Source organism: Anopheles stephensi, chromosome 3, assembly GCF_013141755.1.
Source record: "Anopheles stephensi strain Indian chromosome 3, UCI_ANSTEP_V1.0, whole genome shotgun sequence".
Classification (NCBI taxonomy): domain Eukaryota; kingdom Metazoa; phylum Arthropoda; class Insecta; order Diptera; family Culicidae; genus Anopheles; species Anopheles stephensi.
In genome coordinates this window covers 57810840-57832655 of record NC_050203.1, presented here as the reverse complement: position 1 = coordinate 57832655, position 21816 = coordinate 57810840, and the positions used below count along the sequence as shown (strand labels likewise).

The window sequence follows — 21816 nt, the reverse complement described above, 5'->3', positions numbered from 1 at the left end:
TTCTGTTTTGATATTGTTTTTATTGTTGGCTGTCGCCGTGCGGGGATTCCTATCCCTGGCTAGCGAGGCGACGGCTGCTACCACGCTTCGTCCTTCAGGTGGTGCATTCTTGTACTTCCTCTTTCGGGGTGTGTATGTTTTGTTTTAACACGGTGGTTGTTGGGCTGCGTGAGCCAAGATTGTAATGCAATCGTTCTAAAACGGGATAGTGCACCGGGACCGCTTGGAGTCAAGATGAGCCATTGAAGAAGAAAACAGACCATAAAAATGTACATTTTGCGTTGTACTTTTTTAACCCGTTGTTTACACACTCGCACGGGGTGTTGTTGTGGAATTTTAACACGACCGGAGTCATTCCATATGGTTGCAGGTTAAGAAACTTTGCATATTAACAGTTGCATTGCTTGGGAAAAAGCTGACATCAGAAAGAATGTTTCGGATCCTCGGTGAAATAGCTTCCATGCAGGTATTTTTCAAACTTAAACTTTATGCTCACAAATCACTCGCTATCCAATAGGACTCGATTTGGCTCCGGTGCATCTGCAGACAACCGTACTTCGTCTGCTTTGCATAATTTCACACTACCAATGCGCATCCAGTTTAACACCATCACAAACACACACACACACCGATCGTTCTAGCTTCAGTGCAGTGAATGTGAGCTCCCCATTTCCCACTTGGTGGTGGTATTGTTTTAAGAAAAACAAAATCGACAACCCTGCAGGCAACGAAAGGTGAACGAACTATGCTGATTCACACCACCGTACAGACTCCCGTTTTGCTGATAAGGGTGACGCATCGGTGCTGCGACATTATGAATGGTGGTGCATCATGATGCAATTCACATGTAGCGGTTTCCAAAGCGAGGGGGTTTGGCTGGTTCATTGACTCTTTCTGATTTGAGGGGGGGAGGGGGTTGTATGTTAGATCTTTTGAAGAAAAAACAAATCATGCAAAACTCGAACCGCATACGAAGAAGCACAAGGTCAAGGTCACTCCACGGACACATCTTTTTGTATCTCTGCCGTAGGACAAACATGTATCCGTGTGTGTGGCACTTCCCAGACATTCTTATGCGCATGCTGGTGCAGTATCTCTCGCTAGTAAGGTGCACAGCAATACGGGATTAATTCGCTGCAACCACATGTATCGATAATCAATTTTTAAAGTAACCAATTTACATGGACATTACACTTAAGCGATCAGCACGATCGACAGTTCGCATCGAGTGCTACGTGATGGCGAGTGCCGTTTGCAAAAATAAGGGAAATAAACACCAAAACGATACGCAAGAAGAACGGAGCACAGCAGCAGCAAGAAAAACTTAAAGCGTGACCATCGACGATGCCGGCCGATGACGACAGCGAGCGTCTCGCTAGGGGTGAATGGTCTTATGGGGCAGGCGAGCAAGGCAAAAAGGAAAACAAGAGCCAACACTCGTCGGAAAAACAACGGGCGACAACCGGGGGCACTAGTTGCAGCGTCTGTACTTTTTTTGTTAAACCGTTTGCCGGCTGGTACGGCACACTGACGGTGTACGTGCTGATTGCGTGTACGTGAAGGTTCTAAAATGTTATTAGTTTCTTTTTTTTCGCACACTTTTCTCCTATTTGTTTAAGGTATTTTTCGGCAAGCTATTTTCCTTCTCTTGTGTCCACCTTTGAGTATTTTGATTTTCGTCAACACTTGCCAGGGAGTCAAATTTAGCAGGTGCACTTTGCACCGTAATAGCAGCGTCAGCATTAGCCTGCTGACGGCTTGCATGGAAGGTAGAAGGAGAAACACGAGATGCGCTACAGTTCCAGTAAATATTGTTGGGTTCGTTCGGGAATGCACACCACTGTCCGCCAGACTAACTTGCCGGTACTTTATGGAGCGCGGGAGAGCGTGTTTTGGGGAAAGATTTACGAGCAATGGAATTGGCGAAGCGTTTCGAGGGAGGATAGGCTATTGAAAGATTTTTAAACATTTTCCTTAAGTCACGTACCGACTGGGTGAGCTGTGGCGAGCGAGAATCTCGTCGACGCTCGGGACGATGAGCTCACGGTGAAGTAATAATTGAAATAGCTGTCCGTTGCTAGTCGCGGTGCTTCGATACAATTATGCACGTTTGAGATTAAATTGGCGAAAAAAAATCATGCCAGACAGTTAAAATACTGTTAACGACAGTTGCAAACTTAAGGAGCTAAAGCTAACTCAAGTATTAGTTCGAAATTGCAGACAAAGACCTCCTAGAAATATTGAAAAAGAATTTGTCGAAAGGGAAATTCAAATTTATTTTTAATCGGCTCCTGAATCTGATGCTTCAGCACTGCTGTCTACAACAGCATCCCGGGAGACCCAACCCACCCAGTAAATCGCTAACCTACCAAGAGCGATGCACCTTTCTTATCGCACATTAGCGCCATCATTATGACGGCTGCGCCTGTGTGCTCACTATTAGGGGGCTATGCAATGGTGCACCGCAGGCCAATTGATGTAACTTACGCTCTATTCAACAGTACTACCAGCCACTGTCTGATCCCATCGTTCGCGTACTCCGTCGTCGCTCGACGGTGTCGATGATGTTGTTTTGTTTCGCGTGTGCTTTTATTCAGCGTAGCTGGTGATTCTATTTATATGCAACTATCAGTCGCCTTTTCTCGCACACCAAGTTCCCGCCCGCCCGGCTTTGCATCATTAAGAATCAAACATCAGACGCAGCAAAAGATTCAACCCTCCGTCTGGTGGATCCGCGAGGTGCATCAGAATGCATGGTGTCGTTGCAATTGCACTTTCGCTTTCGCACCAGATAACGTTCGTTTGGAATGCGTAACGTTACGCGGGCGTATGTGCAGTTGGCGTGTGGGACAGTCGACGGTGTGCGAAATATTGCTCGCCGATGTAGTTATTAGTCATTAAAAGGCGTTCAAAAGGCATTATGGTGCTGTGTTGAAATATTTGGTCGAGGATTGTTAATTTATGTATGCTTTGAAGCATTCTAGTATCGAAAATTGGAGGATTTCCTACGAATTGCTCCTACAGACTCTTCTCAATATGGAGACTACGATGGACATAATGCATCGATTCCTATCAAAAACACTTTTCACAAAACTATTCTCAAAGTACCCAGCAACTCCTCCATTTATCATACAATTTTGATTCCTAGCTCTGTATAGCAATCCTAGCTTATCAGGGTTTTTTTGGTACGGAAGCGATAAACAACCTGCCCATCCCTACGCTGGTCGCTATTTATCATAAAGTTACAGCGACATAGCCATTAGAATGATTGAATCCTTCATTCCGAAAACCGATAAAACCCCTTTTGCTCTAGCACTATAAATTGCATTCCGACCAATAAGACGTCTCTTTAACTCGCGCATTAGTTTCCGCTTCAATGCCTTTCTTTTTTTCTGCAACTTTATATCATTACACCTCCCGCAACCCCTCTATGCCCGTTGCTTCCCTTACTTGCCCCATATCCCCACCGTACGATAGATATTGTGACGATGGATTGTGTATCCACCGTGACCACAAAACTACGTTTGATCGAAACTTTACCGGCGGTCGAGTCGGTTCGAGCGAGGGTTGTGGTCGGAAGAGGCAGGGTCGTGGACTGGTGGAAGGGGAGAGGGTCAAAAGGGTAGATCAGAACGAACGGCGCACACTCGCACCGTCGTCGCGTCCCGTTCGCACACACTCGCCGTGCGCCCCATTTCGCAGTGTTTTTGTGCAAACGCAACGATGCCCCAACGATGCCGATTCTGCTGCCGTAATCTCATTTTAAATAGATTTCCGTTTCTTGACCTATCCCACCGTGGTTCGTGGTATGCGTGTGGTAATGGTGGGTCGTTGCGTCGCTGCTGTTGCTGCTGCTTCTCGATGCAGTTGGCACACTCTCGCCCTGCACAGCGTGCGACCGGCCATTGGCTTGCCATTTGCACGCATGCAGCGGGGAAGGATGTGTGTGATGAGGGGGGTAATTCTGTGGGGATAGAACACCGACAGCTGAGTGTGGGTTAGCGTGCATTAGTGTGTGTGTGTTTATTTGAACCTTTCTCTCGATACAAATGCACGGTGCATCCCCGCTTTCTGGTGGGAATTGCTTGCTGGTTTATCATCTCCACATGTGTTTTTTGTTATTCGTGCTAAATGGTGACTCCTTTTGCTTTAATTTCTTTACGGTCTGTTAGTAGGTGTCGCTTTGGGTAGATTATTTTTACCGGTAGCGTCAACAGATAAATGCATGCCTTTGCTCATAAGCAGTCTCGGGTAGCATATAAGCTATTTTCTTTACTGCTCTTGTTTTACCTCTTTGAGCCAGTCAGGTACAGGTAGTTATTTTATATTTGTGGGAATTAGAATAATTATATAATCTTGCATGCATTTGAACTACAGGATTTAATATTACAATTTTCGAGCATGCATTTAAATTTCACGAATTAAACAGTAGACAATTAAGGATTAAGATTAGGACTACTCGACTGTTATACACTTACACGAACTACTCGAATTACATGTAAATCATTATGGACAAACGAATACACAGTTGCAAACCGACCAGCGATACGAGTGCACACAGTCTCACTTCAATCCTCAAAATATATCACAACCACCCCCTTTCGTGAACATTTTCACATTTGTTGGTCCTTCGAACCGGATCGTGATATACGGAGAGGAAGTTTCATTCTGCAACCAAGAGTGGAACTCGGTATACGGAAATTGTGCAAGTCATTACGTGACAAATTCGCCATCGCATTCGGCCCCGCGTCAAGGGCAACGGTCGGTTACACTCCACCATTTCGAATTTCGCGCCAACGAGTTGTTCGTTACCGTCGTGTGATATTTCGTGTGATATTTTCGAGAAGCAATGGATAAGAAAATCAAGGCAGTGCAGTTGAAGAAAAGGATTGCTGTGGAAAGCATTAAATCCATGGAGCGGTTCCAGACGGATTTCCAACCCAACGACGCCCAACAGATTCCGGAGGTGTTAGAGAATTTGGAATCGCATCAGGCAGGGTTCTTCGCCGCTATTTCTAAACTGGAGGAACTCGACGAAAGTGATGCAACAATCGAAGCGTGCATTATGGAGAGAATCCACTTCGAGGAACGTTGCAGGAAGCTGAAATCATTTTTACGTGCAAATCAACCCAAGGAAGAAGGAGCGGTCAACGATACGACAGGTTTGGCTTCGTCGACACTCGCTTTTGGTCGACCGCACGCACCAAACCTACGCTTACCCAAAATCGAGCTTCCAACGTTCGATGGAGATCATACGAAATGGCTGTCGTTCCGCGATCGCTTCCTTGCTATGATCGACGCTTCGCCTGAGCTTCCGTCCATCGCAAAACTGCAGTACTTACTTTCATCGCTAAAAGGAGAGGCTGCACTACCCTTCGAGCACACACCTCTAACGGAAGACAATTACGCAATCACATGGGCTGCTCTGCTTAAACGGTACGACAACTCGCGTCTACTAATCCGTGAGTATTATCGGAAAATGCACTATCTCCCCGGAGTGCATTCGGTGTGCGTGGATAAGCTTTCCCACTTGGTGGATGAATTCACGCGCTTCGTGAACGGATTAGTGAAGTTAAAGGAACCGGTAGATTCGTGGGATACACCGCTGTCGAATATGCTGCTTATGAAGTTAGATCGGGAAACGCTGTTGGCTTGGGAAAAGCATTCGGTACACTTCACGCGGGACAAATACAAGGATGTGATCGAGTTTGTTCAAGATCGGATCCAAATCTTGAAATCGACCAACACTTTCGTGATGGATCAAAGCGCTGGTGGTACCAAGGTGGCCGGCAACAGTCGGCAGCCAGTGCAACGACGGTTCATCGCGTATGCAGCTACTTCTCGCCCGGCTCCTGTTCCTTCGTCTGCCCTCATCCAACCGCCAAAGTGTCCACTGGAGTGTTCCGAAGGTCACACTTTGCGCAACTGCCCAGTGTTCACAGGTAAAGAAGTTCAGCAACGACGAGACATTGTTGCAACGAATCGACTGTGCTGGAATTGTTTGAGCAGCAATCATCAGGTGAGGGAGTGTAAATCGGAATTTTCGTGTCGCATATGTCGGGAGCGTCATCACAGCTTATTGCATCACACTCCACGCTACACTCCTCCCACAACGGTTACAATGTCTGCTCAAACGGATGACGACAATGTGTTCCTTGCAACGGCAAACATCCAAATCAAGGATGACTACGGCAACATCCACGAAGCAAGGGCTTTATTGGATTCGGGTTCCACATCGAATTTCATCGCGGAAGACCTAGCTCGAAGGCTGTTGACCAGTCGCAAAAGGGTCAACGTCGCTGTTTCGGGCATCGGCAATTCGGTACAGCTGGTCAAGGGTTCGATCGTCGCCACCGTTCACTCCAAGACACAACCCTTCTCAACGGAAATGGCGTTCCTGGTTCTGGACACGCCATGTACAAACATTCCTACTTCACCAACGGACATCTCTTCATGGGAAATGCCGGATGTGGCATTGGCGGACAGCACCTTTAATCATCCGGGGCAAGTCGATATCGTCATCGGAGGCGATACGTTCTGGGAGCTGCACACCGGTCGCAAGCGCTCTATTGGCAGAGGCAAGCCGTGGCTGATTGAAACCCGTTTCGGTTGGGTTGTCAGCGGCATCTCTCATCATATATCAGCCGGTCCGCGGCTGTGTCATCTTTCTGCACACGATGCCACATTGGAGGAGATCCTGCATCGATTCTGGGAGAGCGAAACCATAGCCGAGGATCCTGTGCTATCGGTCGAGGAGAATGCTTGCGAAAAGCATTTCGCTGCAACAACTGTTCGCACTACAAGTGGAAGGTATGTCGTTCGTTTGCCTTTTAACCCCAATCCTAATGTCGTTTTAGGAGAGTCGAAAGAAATAGCTGATCGTAGATTGCGTAGTATGGAACGGCGGTTGAACAGTAATCCTACAATGAAAAAGGAGTATGCCAAATTCATGAGAGAATACGAACAGTTGGGGCATATGAAACGACTTACCAGTCCTGCAGATGATTCGATAGATCACTATTACCTTCCACACCATGCCGTTGTTAAAGAGTCGAGCACAACCACGAAGGTTCGCGTCGTGTTCGATGCATCGTGCAAAACGTCGAGTGGTTACTCGTTGAACGACAAACTCATGGTGGGACCAGTCGTTCAAGAAGATCTCCTATCGATCATCCTTCGGTTCCGTTCTCGTGCCATCGCATTGTCTGCCGACGTAGAGAAGATGTATCGGCAAATTTTACACAGTCCCGATGATTGTAGATATCTGCGCATCCGGTACAGAGAAGATCCTGCTGAACCCATCTCAACCTTTGAACTACAGACGGTTACGTACGGCACAGCATCAGCTCCTTTTCTAGCTACAAGGACCTTGATACAAGCTGCTATTGACAACAAGGAAGAGTACCCGCTGGCAGTGAACGCTGTCCTAAACGACTTCTACGTTGATGATTTGTTAACGGGTACCGATGATATCTATGAAGCGATTGAAATGCAGAAGCAGATATCAGGCATGTTAAATTCAGCTGGTTTCACACTGAAGAAATGGGCTTCAAACCGCACCGAAGCATTGCAAACCGTGCCGTCTGAAGATGTAGCAGTTCAACTAACGCATGAATGGAAGGATTCGAAGCAGGTTTCCACGTTAGGTATCATGTGGGAACCAGCTGCTGACACTCTACGTTTTCGGATCGATATACCACCTACACCATCCCGCATGACAAAAAGGCTAGTTTTGTCATACATAGCTAAAATATTCGATCCCCTCGGGTTGCTGGGTCCAACGATCATCATCGCCAAAATGTTCATGCAGCAACTGTGGGCTCTAAAGCAGAACGGAAGATCGTGGGATTGGGACAGCGAGCTACCATCGCACCTACAGCAAGAATGGTTGAACTTCCACTCTACCTTATCCTCACTGCGCAACCTGAGAATACCACGGTACATAGCTCAACGCACGGCCACAAGTCTGCAAATACACATCTTTGCTGACGCATCACAACTAGCATACGGCGCTTGTTGTTACATCCGCGCTGCAGGCTTGGAAGGAGTCACCGTACAGCTGCTAACAGCCAAGTCGAAAGTCGTCGCATTATCTAACTCACACTCTATAGCTAGGTTGGAATTATGTGCAGCGCGATTGGCCACACTCCTACACGAGAAGGTGATTAATTCACTGAAGGTTTCTGCTACTACAATCTGTTGGACCGACTCAATGACTGTACTTCACTGGTTGAACTCCGTACCAAATCGCTGGAAGCCGTTCGTAGCCAACAGGGTGGCTAAAATCCAGCAAACTTCCGGCATACAGTGCTGGAAGCATGTTCCAGGCACCGACAATCCAGCAGACGACATCTCGCGTGGCTTAACACCAGAGAAACTATTGGCATGTGAACGCTGGTGGCACGGGCCACATTGGTTAGCACGCAACGCTGAAGATTGGCCACAAAACACTTCACCACCAAACGAGGCTGAGAGCGCAGAGGAGGAGAGGTTAACTTCACCACGGGTTGCAACAACATCTACAATCTGCAAATTTCGGAACAGGTTGTTTTCCCGAATTTCGGCTTACCACACACTGCAAAGGGTTGTTGCATACGGCTTGCGCTTTATTCATAACGCGAAGCTTCACAAGGGAAATACGGCACATTCAAAACACATACCACCTCTCACTACGGACGAACTCAAGGCGGCAGAACTCAAACTGTGTTACCTATCACAACGAGACACTTTCTTCGAGGAGATACAAGCCCTACAGAAGGGCAAAGAGATTCCAAAGAACTCCAAACTGAAGTGGATCTCACCCTTCATCGACATCGACGGGATCCTGCGCATCGGTGGCCGGCTCACTAACGCACAACTAACAGAAGCAGAAAAACACCCGGTCATCTTATCTTCAAAGCACCCACTTGCCGCACTACTAGCTGTTTCGATTCACTTGCAAAAGTTGCATGCTGCACCACAATTGCTGCTATCTACTCTGCGCCAAAGATTTTGGATTATTGGTGGTCGCAATTTGTGCAAATCCGTGTACCACACTTGCCACGCGTGTTTTAAGGTAAAACCAACACTCATCAAACAAACTATCGCCGATCTGCCAACATCACGCGTCACACCAACAAGGCCATTCTCGGTATGCGGAGTGGATTACTGCGGGCCAATCTACCTAAAACCAACCATCCGCAACAGAAGTCCGATCAAAGCATACATCGCTATTTTTGTATGTTTTTCAACACGAGCGGTACACATCGAACTGGTTGGCGATTTAACCTCAACAGCATTCATAAATGCACTTCGTCGTTTGGTTGCACGCCGCGGTCAAATCAGGGAACTTCACTCCGACAATGCAACCACATTCAAGGGAGCCGCGCACGAGCTGAATCGCATCTACAAGATGCTTAAATGCGACGAACACGATCGAGTTGCAATATTTGATTGGTGCGCGACGAATCAGATGAAGTGGAAATTCATCCCACCGAGAGCGCCGCATTTTGGAGGTTTATGGGAGGCAGCGGTGAAAGCAGCTAAAAAACACATCATTAGAACCATCGGCACTACAAGCATCACGCAGGAGAACATGCTTACCTTGCTTGCCCAGGTAGAGCAATGTTTAAATTCACGGCCAATAACACCTTTATCCGATGAGCCGTGTGATTTAGAACCACTGACACCGGGCCACTTCCTTGTCGGTGGCAATATGCAAGCGGTACCAGACATCGATTACACCAATACGCCGAGCAATCACCTGAAGGAATACCAATTGGTACAAAAACATCTCCAATCGATTTGGGCCCGATGGTATCCGGAGTATCTGCAACAGTTACAAGCCCGGGCCAAATATTGTTCCGGTAAAGCAGCCGTCCTACAACAAAATCAATTGGTGATTATTAAGGAAGACAATGTTCATCCTACCTCTTGGCCCATGGGGCGCATCGTTGCAGTACATCCAGGAAAGGACGGGGTAGTTCGCGTTGTTACACTGCGCACTGCTTCAGGGAAGCATATCGTCCGCGCAGCTAATCGTCTAGCTGTTCTACCAAATCCAGACCCGCTAAGTCATCTTGAAACCACGGAAACCACATGCACTGATTAATGCGCACTTGTAAACCACGCTACATTGTTTACATTCACAAGTGTCAATCACGGATCAAGATAAACAAACACACGCCCACACGCACCCACATATACACACACACACATGATAACAGGCAGATAGGAGATAAGCATTGCGTCAGGAGTACACGATTAGTTTTGAATTCACATTTGCATGAAATTTAAAGAAGTTCCTTCTTTGGTGGCCGGGAATGTGGGAATTAGAATAATTATATAATCTTGCCTGCATTTGAACTACAGGATTTAATATTACAATTTTCGAGCATGCATTTAAATTTCACGAATTAAACAGTAGACAATTAAGGATTAAGATTAGGACTACTCGACTGTTATACACTTACACGAACTACTCGAATTACATGTAAATCATTATGGACAAACGAATACACAGTTGCAAACCGACCAGCGATACGAGTGCACACAGTCTCACTTCAATCCTCAAAATATATCACAACCACCCCCTTTCGTGAACATTTTCACAATATTTTTCTTTTTCCAATATTTTATTGCTAATTTCTATTGGAAAAGGCGAACAAATTTCTTTCATATGAGCAGATACCTAGTTTATTAAGAGCTATTTTAAAAGTATTTTTTTGTAAATAAAGCATTATCTGGAAATTAGGCAAACATAGAAATTTAGTAAACATGGGAGAATATATTTGAAAACTAACCTAAAAAGCAATTTTTGATTGAAGCACAATCTGAGTAAAGCGTAAATGTGAGTAGGATGCATCGTTATTGGCTTGCAATTTATTATACTGTGCAAACCAATCAATTTGTCATCACTTTATCGATAAATGACAAACTCTCCCTTCAACCCTTTTCCAACAAGAAGGGTTCCAGGGCGTGCTCTTATCAGTTTTCGCTTGCAACTGCACCGAAATCACCGAAAGCCACAGCCAACAAATACAACCCCAAATGCCTGCCCTCGTCTACATGCATTTCTTTTCCCACCTCACTTGCACATCGCGGGTACGGGTGAGACACATCGGCGTGTGTGTGTCTTTGTATTTTGATTGTAGCGGGAGGGAACGTAGCAATAATAATAACAACAGCAAAATGGTAACAAATGGCAAAGGCAAACACACGAAAATATCGTGGTATACCTGGGGCTGGGATGCGCATTTTTAGGTCAGTCCGTCTGTGCTGATTAAGGTCGACGGTTCCGGAACACAGCTTGGTACGCGGTGCGCTACTCTGGCTGTTGCATCTTTTGATTGTAGCATCAAGCATCATACCGCCGTCTGGTCTTATCAATTGTTTAAAGAAGGATTTATGCTGTGGCTTACGTATCAGAGTTTTTGTTAATGTGATTTCGATTGAGTATCGCTTCCTGTGAAATTAATTGCCGAATGAGATGTGAAGTAGATCGTGTCGTTTTTCTCTATCCATCGTTTACTAAAATGATAGCTCTTCGTAGTGTTGGCGTGATAAACAATTAAAAGCAAAGTGTAAAAAAGCCTCCTAAACTGTGTGCGTGATAATCGGTTTCACAACGTCTGTTAAGTGATTCTTCATTTTCCTGGTGTAAGAAAAAAACAGGAAGTACAGTGTAATCGCTACTCTAACCAGATAGCTCTGTTGACGTGAGCTTACATCCAGTCAGAATTCGTCGTCCGAAAGGTATCAAACTCGCTGCAAGGATGACTGTCGAATGCATTGAGGATTTGTATCCCACCTAAACCCTTCCGGCTGGCTGCGGGGCCAGCGTAAGGGTGCATCACGAGTACGTACAGTGTTTGTGGTTAGAGAAGGCAAGATACTGATAAAGTGCATCGTGCAGACGATTTACGATTAAAGAAAGAAGGGCTCCGCCCTTCGCTCAAAACCTCTTCGGGAGCGGGTCATAACAACCGCTCCGTGCAACACTAGCTACCTCAGCTCAAAACACTACTCAAAACCCCTTCCGCTTCCGGGGTGACGCACCCTTTGAACCACTCGCTCCCAGAGCTCGTTCTCCAGCGCTACGCTCCAAACGTTTCGGCAAATGGATGACGGAGAATTTTTGGACCTGTTCAGCCAATCCTGGAATGTCAAGTACCAAGCGGCGGCCAATCGTGCGGGCACTGGTGACGAACCGGCAAGCGTTGGGTCGGTCGGTGGTGGATACACCAATACGGCGGCGGTGGCAGCCGCCGCGACGGCTGCAGCAACGGCGGCCGCCATGGCAGCCGCTCCCAAGCTCACCTCACGGCTTATGCAGCCCCAGCCGGGTTCTACGCCCACGGGTGGGCAGGGTACGCTGTACACCAGCACCAAACACTTTCTGGCTCACCTACCGCCAAACCACAAACCCGCCACCACCACCACCAACTCTTCGACGAACCCCGGCAGTGCAGTGTCGGGTAACCGTCATGGGGCGCCACCGTTCAGCGTGTCGGCAGGTGCTCCAACGACTGATTTACGTGATACAAACCTAGGGCCTTTAAGAAATACCAGTAGCAGTAGTACCAGCAGCAGCGCGACCAACACCAGCAGCAGCAGTACGGCGAGCAGCAACAGTAGCCATAACACAACCACCACCACCAACGGCGCGCAGCATCTGATGGGTGGTGGTACCTTTGCCCGTGAAACCCGCGAGTTCCCAAAGCTAAGCCATCGGCTGCTACAGCCGCTGAACTCGCACGATCAGCCACCTCCGGGCGGTGGCGGCGCTGGTTCCGGTGGTGCTTCCTGCTCTGCCCAGACTGGCATGCTTCGGAGCGGCCAGGAAGAACAGGACTACAATGCTATCTGCTCAACACTGTCGGCCGTCGCTTCGATGGCTGCTGCCTCTTTCGCGATGGAGGACGAGGATCTGGCCGACAGTACCACGCCGCCACCGCCACCCTTCTCGTCCAGTGCTCTGCTGGCCGCTGGACTGGGAACGGGGAACGGTGGTGGAGGGGCAGGCGACGCTAACGGTGGTGTGGAAGGTGACATCGGCCCAAACGGGGAACTGTTGGGTATGAATGGTCATCAGCATGAGAAAAAGACTCCCAATTCAATTAGAGGTAAGTGTGGATTGAGTCTTGGGTTTTGTGCTCTAGGGTGCCCCTCGGGGCCATCTAGTCTTTGGTGGATATTTACTGATGACATAAGGACCTTTGAGTGTCATTCTTCAAGAATCTGTATCGTCAAAGCTCTGCTCCCAAATTCTACACGTAATGCCCTAAAAACTAATCCGGGGATCAAGAATGCATCTTCCGGATAACGATCGAACACAATTTGCAAACTAAACATTCCTTCCTCTCACCTTCTCCATCTTCTCAAACACAGCTATTACAACCCTGCTTCCATCCCCACTAAGTCCACCGCTGGATTCCGCATGTCACATTGACGGGCTAGGATGGCACCATAAGTGGTACCGATGGCGTCATTGGCATGATCTTCGGCACCACATTCGGTACATGACCTATGCAACGTTGTTTCGCGTTGATATTGTCTCGCGCGGCACACCGCACACGAGAACAAAATGACACCCGAAGCGAAGCGGGGAAAGAATTGCATTTTGCTGCGTAGTAGGGAAAAAAGGTCAATGGCACCGGCCGGTTGTTTGTATTGGTTTCGCACACTCTACACGGTCAGCTATCAGTACAGGGCGGGCGGGTGACGGACGGCGTTGTGACGGAGGGGTGCGCGGGGTCATTGATTTTTGTTTTTATCTTCACCCAACCTATTGCCAGCGGTGCAATAAATACTTAAAAGACGAGCTGTAAGTTTGAGGCACTTGAAATTGGTTGTCTCTGTGTGTGTGCGTGTGCATAAGGGAGAGTTTTCAGTAATCTGATTCAGCATAAATCTACCCCCGGTTTTTTCGGTGGCTGAAGCTTGGGGTGGGTGTGAAAAAGGAATAGCAAACGCTCGTAATTCAGTATTGCGATTGGAGTCAGATTTTTCAGTGACGTAAAAAGATATTTTACAAATTAAAAGCTATTAAATATACCTGAAATCATATAAGCTAGACAAACATGGTAGATTCAACCTCCTGCAAGCTTATTATAGCTAATGAATTCAAAATTAAACACCCACAAGACGGTAATTTTCTCCCGGTAAGCTTTCTGCAAAACAACACTCAACCAATTGCTGTGCTCTGCGAATGACGCACTGCATTTTGCATACACGCGTCAAAGTGTGTCATAAATGCACTCGAGTTCGTTGACTCCGTCGACCGCGCGGCGCAATTTCTCTTCCGCGTTATTCGTTATTCCATCGGCAGGCGGTGCAAGCTTAGGCTCAATCAACAAGCATTTTAATTTCGCCAAGGTGTGGCAGCCTGCTATCTATCGGGCAAATCGGGCGGAGGTATCCGTTTCGCTGTCGTAACTGGATATTGATTGGAATTTTAAATAAAAATACTACGCTACCGTTATATGATTTGAAATCTACAGCGAGAGAGTGCAAAACATTTGATACACATTCAACGAAACACAGCTAACCCTTTGTTCTGAGCTGAGCGAGGGAAAAAAACTGGAAACATCCCGTAGAACCCCGTCAATGAGCCACCATTTAGGTGATGGTGAGTACCATTACCATAAGTGGTCACATCATGCTGCAGCGCTGGTTGCGCGTGCAAGGTGAATTGGGTGATTGTACCTTATTGCCTGGACGCGGCCCGAGGTGTCCCAGGCCGCTGCTACCGACCAGCGATCGGTGACAAAAATGGCAGGGGGGGGGGGGGGCAAAAATTTTTAAATTTAAAAACAACAGCGAATGGGAAGGTGGAAAGAAGCAAGATGATTGCATTCCCTGCAGCAGCATCACGTCGCATCAGCATTAATTTGCATGAAATGCACATCGCTCGTCCTGTGGAAAGTGGTTCGTTTGTTCGGCTTGCGACCCGCCGAAATTCAACCAACGGAAAGCGGTGGCACTATATGGGTTAGTGCATTGATGAAAATATCTTCCCTCGAAGGTAGCTACTGGGGAGCTGCTGTTATTGAATTAGATTTATGGGAGTGTAACACCCAACGTGGAGTGGCGAAATCAAAACGGCAAACCGTGTGGCTGAGGCCAATCCGGCGTACGCGACTAAAATGCCCTTCGCACTATTATTGCTATTACACGGGAATGCATTAGCCGCACATCTGCAAACCTCCCGCCGGTTGGTCACACCAGGAAGTGCAGGCGATGGAAATGCTAATGGGCCACGCTATACCGGCCGGCCCGGCCAGTCAACCGGGAAGTGTCCACGTTATGACGCTCCAGAGTTTTAGCCTGGATGGGGTATCGCTCGGTTTGCAACGGTTTCGCGTTTGAGTGACGCCCAGTTTCGAAGTGCTGCGACTCTCACGTTGAGACTTTTCTAAACTAGCCTTAAAAGTTGTGAACATTGATTATTTAATAATATTTTGTAATCACTGATCCACTGTTCATCCCTAAACCAACAGAGAGAGCCCCTCTGGTGCCATTTTCTTCCAATTCATCTAAGGAGCAATATTCATTATTCATACCGAAAGATGTCGTATGGTTCATAATTTATTCATCATGTCGTCTTGAAGATTTTTCATCTTTCCCATTTTGCTGTTTGAAGTCATCTAATAAATTACAGTTTTATGTATACTCCTTAAAAAACTATTTTTCTCATTATTTTACATGTAAGGCAAAGGAATCTATACCCAAACATACTTCGAAGTATATTTTTGTTCAGATATAATAAATAAATATAAATTCATCTTTCCACGTACAAAGATTTTTGCTTACTCTCTAGCACACGCTACCAAGAAATGGTTGTTTTCTTATCGGCTTTTTTATTTTTCTTACCCGTACCTTACTTAGAAAACAATTCGGCTGTGCACAGAACAGCATCTGACGCTTGGTGGCTGATTACCAGTCACAACCACCCGCACCAAGTACCCATACCACGTTGCCAACCCGCCAGCTGGTTGTGGCCGAGGTTATTGACTTTGGCAGTTTGGCAAATATTTACTTTGATTCTCTTATGCATGGAAGATGGACGGCGTGTCGATGGGGCACGCGTCAGACCGAACGGACATACTGTCAGTCAGACGTTCGTGCGACGGTACGCAGGAGCGGCTAAAAGCAACGATCCAAATGATGGACACACCGCTCGCACACATTTGCTTTTTGTCGTTCCCATGTCCACGCTCCTTTTTGTTGTGATTGATGTAGTTGAACGAGGATGAGCAGTTTTCGGACTGACACCGCGGGATATTGTGAGAGAATTTTGAACAAAACTCTTCTCTTTTTTTCCTTAGCAGTTAACAAAACTCATCAACTTTATCATTATTATCGATTGACAGCGTGTGTTCTTCAATAAAAATATTACTTAAGACTCTAATAACTATTTTGAAAATTCTCCATCTCTCTCTCTCTCTCTCTTTCTAGCTCAAATCGAGATCATACCTTGCAAGGTGTGCGGCGACAAGTCGTCCGGGGTGCATTACGGTGTGATCACGTGCGAGGGCTGCAAGGGCTTCTTCCGAAGGTCACAGAGCTCCGTCGTCAACTATCAGTGCCCGCGAAATAAGCAGTGCGTGGTGGATCGGGTTAACCGAAATCGATGCCAGTACTGTCGACTGCAAAAGTGCCTAAAGCTGGGAATGAGTCGTGACGGTAAGTACGAGTTGTGTGATTATGGTTGGGGACGATTACCATGGAAGATCCAATGTCATTATTTACTTTTAATTGCTCAAACAAATTCCAGCTATCTCTTCTTGGCCTAGCGATCTCTTAGGTCATGCCTGCCATTTCTAGCTTACTAGACTCAATGATACCACGTAGTTGGATAGTCAGTCCTCACTATGGGGGAACGGTCCGGATGGAATTTGATCCCCGGCCAGCCGTAGTCGTAATAGAAGCTATATTATGCTCAACATGTTTTGGGTTTCTACTTCGATAGGGCTCAAATCGGTAGATTCAATGTATAAAGCCTTTAACTATGCATATAAAATCTCCGAGTAAACCAAATACAGCTACTGCATGTATAGGACAACCTGATTGATTTGCTTCGTGCTGGCCAAATCACGGAAGGTGCGATGACTAAGCGAACGACCACAAAACACAAAGGACATTTAGAACTTCTGCGCTGGAAAGCAAGGGAAGTTTAACTTCCGCCCGAAATGTATAAGGTCCGTTTCGTGCCGGAAGAGGAAAAACATAATAAGGGTAATGGCACCGTCCGGCACGGGTGTCCCAAGACGGAAGCAACGCTCCGGCGTAAGAAACCGAAATAATCGATAACGTGGGAAGAACGTTCCTTTTGCGTGATAGCAGGCAAACCTCCAGCCCGTTCTAAGGCGGCACTGGAATAGGACTGTTAATGTTGCTATCAAATTAACTATTGTAATTGTGCAGCAAGCACAACGATGAACTACAAGCGAACCAGAGCTACCCAACGCGGTCAGGATAAACCATTCTAATGCAAATGTAGCTTTCGGATTGCACTTACCACGCTGCAGCAACCAACAATGCGACGCGCTTCTCTACTTTAGACGCCTCTTTGTTCGGCGGCATACACAATTAATATGGAAACGTAACTGGACGCAAGTGCATTTGGCTTATCAAATATTTGCTTCCTGTCCAAAAACTCGAACACCCGAAACTAACGCACGAACCAAGATATGTACGGACGGACCGAGTGGGACAGTTCCGACAGCCCAACAAGGCGCGCGTGTCCGTCGATTCCGTCCCCGGGCTAGGTGTAGGCCTGATAGAACAAACAACCATTATGCTCGTCAGTTTTGAAGTAAACGAATGTAAATATTTAACAATCTAGCTCCACACTTATAATGTGGCAAAGTGGCGACGAAGCTTTTGTTCGTCACAAGAAAAAGGAGCCGACAGCTCTACAGCAAAGAAGGCGATTCTTGGATGCCATACCATTTGGGTGTTCATGCTGTTTTAGTTTAAAGCCCACGGTATCATTAGTTTTATTTTCATCGGATGGCTCCAAGTCGCATTGAAACAGTTTGAGGGAAAAATATACCGAATGTCTCAAAGAGGAGCTAGTTTAAAGATGTAAGTAAACTTTCATTTAATTCTGAACAAATGCTTCAGAAAACTTACTCACATCAATCGCTTGAGTTGATCGAAACACTCTAGCAGAAACTCACTAGCGTAAGGCGAGTAGTTTCCGATAGTTTTCGTGCTGAGTGACGCTGAGCGCTTCGGTGAGTGACTAGCATCGAAACAGCATAATGGGAAGTAGCACGCACGCTCGCACGTGTCGCCAGCATAGAGCGCATAGTGCCGCGCCAGAGTTTATTCACCTTGCTTGTACACACACTCACACACACACACACACACATTTGCTTGAGAATTGTGTGTACACGTGGTCGTGGGGGGGTTCGGTGATGATGGTGGCAAATGTCCGCATGGTTCTCGAGGGGACCCGCGGAGTTCTTGGTGAACAAAAAAAAACCTCCCGTGCGCGTAGTATAAGCATAGCGATAGTAGTACTCGCGGGAGGCCCAAAACCGTTTATGTTTCCAGCTTCGTCCAACAACATGCGGGTGATGCAAACAAGCGCGGAACCGCGAAGGGCTAGTTTTATTTTTGGTGAAGCATAAGCAGGGGAACGGTGCGTCACGCAGAGCAATGTCTTGCGTGAGGCGTTATATTAAATACAAAAGAAAAAACGTACGTATTCGAAAGCTACGCACCGGAACGCATTCGCGGAAAATGGGGAACGGTGGTTCTGGTGGTTGTGGTCCCTTCGGACACACACTGTGCTCCTAGCTGGGGTTGGTGGTGGACCGCTGACAAAATATTAGATTTTGCCCCTATTCGCTTACCGTCACGGTTTGGCGTTTTTATGAGGTGTGTGACGGTGGAAAATTTGCATAAAGCGTATAGCCCGAGACCGAGTATTTAGCGCTGGCATAGTTGAAACATTGTGCTGACCATTGTTCCGTTCTATCAGCGGCTAAACTGGAACGGTCGTCTACAACAATGTTGTACAATACATCCAGCAGAGCTGTAAGCGATGTAGAATGATTTTGAACATAGATAAGCAATTTGTTTGAAATAGTTAGACAGGCTTGATCGTGAAGTTTTTAGCGCGGGATCATAAACTATCACAAAGAGAATGTTTCCGTTTTCCGATGCAAAGTACATGGCCTATTCTTTCAAATGGCTATTTTTTCGGTAAAATATTGTTATGTAAACTAGCAAACTAAAGCTTCGTTATTTTCAGGTAAATCTAGAAAAGGAAATAAAATATATAATATAAGGCTACTTGGAACAATTTGAATAGACCCGTTCAAAACCTGAAGCAAAACTATCATTAAAGTGATTCCCGCACTATTTAGCAGCGCCATCTATTAGTGAGTAGCATATTGATAATTCGTTTGCAGTTCGGCTAATATTCTAATGGCTTAAAACTTTTCAGCTGTTTATTAAACAACTTGAATTTTAATAAAATAGAGCAGACAGGTGATTTTCTTAAGTTGAATTTTAATATCTGTATTGCTTGAAACTATTTTAAATAATAACTAACAGTTCACTTTGGTTACGACGTTTCCTCCCTCGAATCGTGAAAGGACACCTTATCCCAAGTGTGGTCGGTTGATTCGTTGCGTGGAGTTCCGTTGTTATTAGCTAAAGTCTAACTCATAGAGAGGGTCTTTATCTCCGAAAGACACCTTATGCTGGGTGTAGTCACACCCATCGTTGTCAATCATTTCGCAGTCCATGAGAGAAGGTCTATCCATGGCAAGGATTTTCTTCTATCCCCTAACGACCTCTCAGGGCAATGATATTAGCGAAATTCTTTAGTTATTTTTCTAATAATCTATTCCTATGGCTATTTTGAGTAGAATACAAGTTTGGAAGTTTAGAAAAGAAGTTCGTTTCAAAATTTAATTTACCTAAACAAAAAAATAAAACAGTTAGATACGAGTTGTCATCAACGAACTTAGACTTGTGATGTTAAGAAAATAGCCAAGAACATCCTCAAAAACTCTTAAAGTCCATGGTGACCAATCGAAAGCTAAACTTCTCCACTGCAAACTTCCCATTAGCTAAATGATTTACGGTCAATTCAGCCGGAAGCAATGAACGTACATCTTAACATTCAGCTCAGCATCGTCAGAAGAACGGCAACGCAGCCGCTATCTAGCTGCAATAGTAGCTTCTTCCTTTAATAGCTTCCTGTTTCACAAATAGTGAACTACAACAGCAACAAAAAAAAAACCTCAACACAACCAAGTGTGCTACTTTGTAGAGCGTGCCGTTAACGATGCAGAATGAAAGCGCTCGGGCAACTGTTGTGCTGTAAACGAGTGTCCCGAAGCGCTCTCCATCCATCCAGCCCGGTAGAACGCAATTCGAATCCATCTTCTTCCGCTGCATCCCATTCGAGTGGCCGGGCGACCCGTAATGAAGACGCACTTAATTACGACGATACCCGGTGTGCCGGCACCGTGGTGATGTCATTGCAGATCAAAGGATGCACTAACTGCTGCTGGGAAGTGGCATTCAACTTTGTGCTGCAATGAGTGTTGCTTTGCAAAGTGGATGCATCTTTGTTTTTTTTTTTGTCATTGCGAGGGGTTGTTTTTAATGCTGTCGCTAATTGATTTCGGTGTGTGGCAAACAACAAGTGTCTTGGTGGAGCACGGAAACGCACGGGAAGTGTTTGAGTGGGATTCATTAAATTTACTTTAGCTAAAGAAAGGAGCTAACATGACAATGCTCGCCATTTTAGAAGGGTTTAAAGCAAACAACCACCAATCCCACGAATAGGGTGTCAATCGGCGTAATGTCTCCGTAGGGATTCAAATGTAATTTGGCTGATTTATTGCCTTTGGCACAGCTTCCAGCATGCAGGGGTGAGGCAAACCCAGAGAGACTGAGCGATAGAGCAGCAAGGAACAGCAAGTGACGCCACAGCAACGCTCACCAAACAATCGGCAAACATCGTTCCGTTTGATGAATCTTTATAATTAAAACTATGAAAATTGCATTTATTTGCATAACCGAGCAATAAATTTATTCTCTGCCCAGTGCTCCCAGCGCATTCCCGACGCCGGTCCGTTCAATGCATACGGGTGCATTACGCCCATTATGGCAGGATGTTCCCGGCTGGTTCTTGCTCTTGGCTGTACACACGCAGAGACGATGGCTTGTTGGATTCTGTAAAGTTTTACAACCATCCAAACCCTCTAGCCTCTCCATCCACTCTAGATCTCTGTTGGAGCTGCTTCCGCCATCCAACAACCTCCCGAATCGACTGCATTTGCGCTTTTAATTTGCAAATCATTTTCCCCTCCCCATTCAACGCCATCACTCAGTGTGTGTAAGGTGAGTGACCTCCTGGTGGAATAGAGACGGTTGGTTTTGACGTGGAGCGAAGAAGAAGAGATCATCGTGGCATGGGTATCGTCATTCGTCGTCTCTAAACGATGGCGTAATGGTGCTGCTGAATGTTAACTGATGCCCTTACTGTTGTTGGTCCTGCTGCTGCTGCTGCTGCTGCTGCCAGCCAGGGTATCGAGTGTAGCTGCAAAAAGGCGAACCGTATCCCTCCCGGCTTGAACAACTTCCAACCACATTCGGACGCGCGTGGGTGGATCAAACTCTCTCACCATCAAGTAATGAAGTGGTTTGCAACACCAGCCAAACGGCACCGGCGATGAGATTTCGCATCGTGGGTTGATGGTTGAGCGTTGCCGTGGAGGGAAGGTCGGAAATGTCACACATTCGCATTTTGCATTGCAAATGCCGCACGGGCTAATGCCGTATGACAAATCGTGGCACGTACGC

The 21816-nt window shown here is 46.4% G+C and overlaps 1 protein-coding gene across 24 annotated transcripts in view; it reads left to right on the top strand.

Moving 5' to 3' along the window:
• Positions 1–21816, top strand: part of LOC118508967 (probable nuclear hormone receptor HR3) — a 119592-nt gene that overhangs the window by 84645 nt on the left and 13131 nt on the right. For 17 of the 24 annotated variants that reach the window (XM_036048926.1, XM_036048924.1, XM_036048920.1 and 14 more), the window contains 2 exons: positions 11531–13103; positions 16438–16665. In XM_036048926.1, coding sequence (XP_035904819.1) covers positions 12098–13103; positions 16438–16665 — 1234 coding nt within the window. In that variant the 5' untranslated portion in view covers positions 11531–12097. Of the gene's footprint in view, positions 1–11520; positions 13104–13458; positions 13496–16437; positions 16666–21816 lie in introns of those variants that run through there. The other 7 variants (XM_036048935.1, XM_036048932.1, XM_036048936.1 and 4 more) reach the window with 3 other exon arrangements.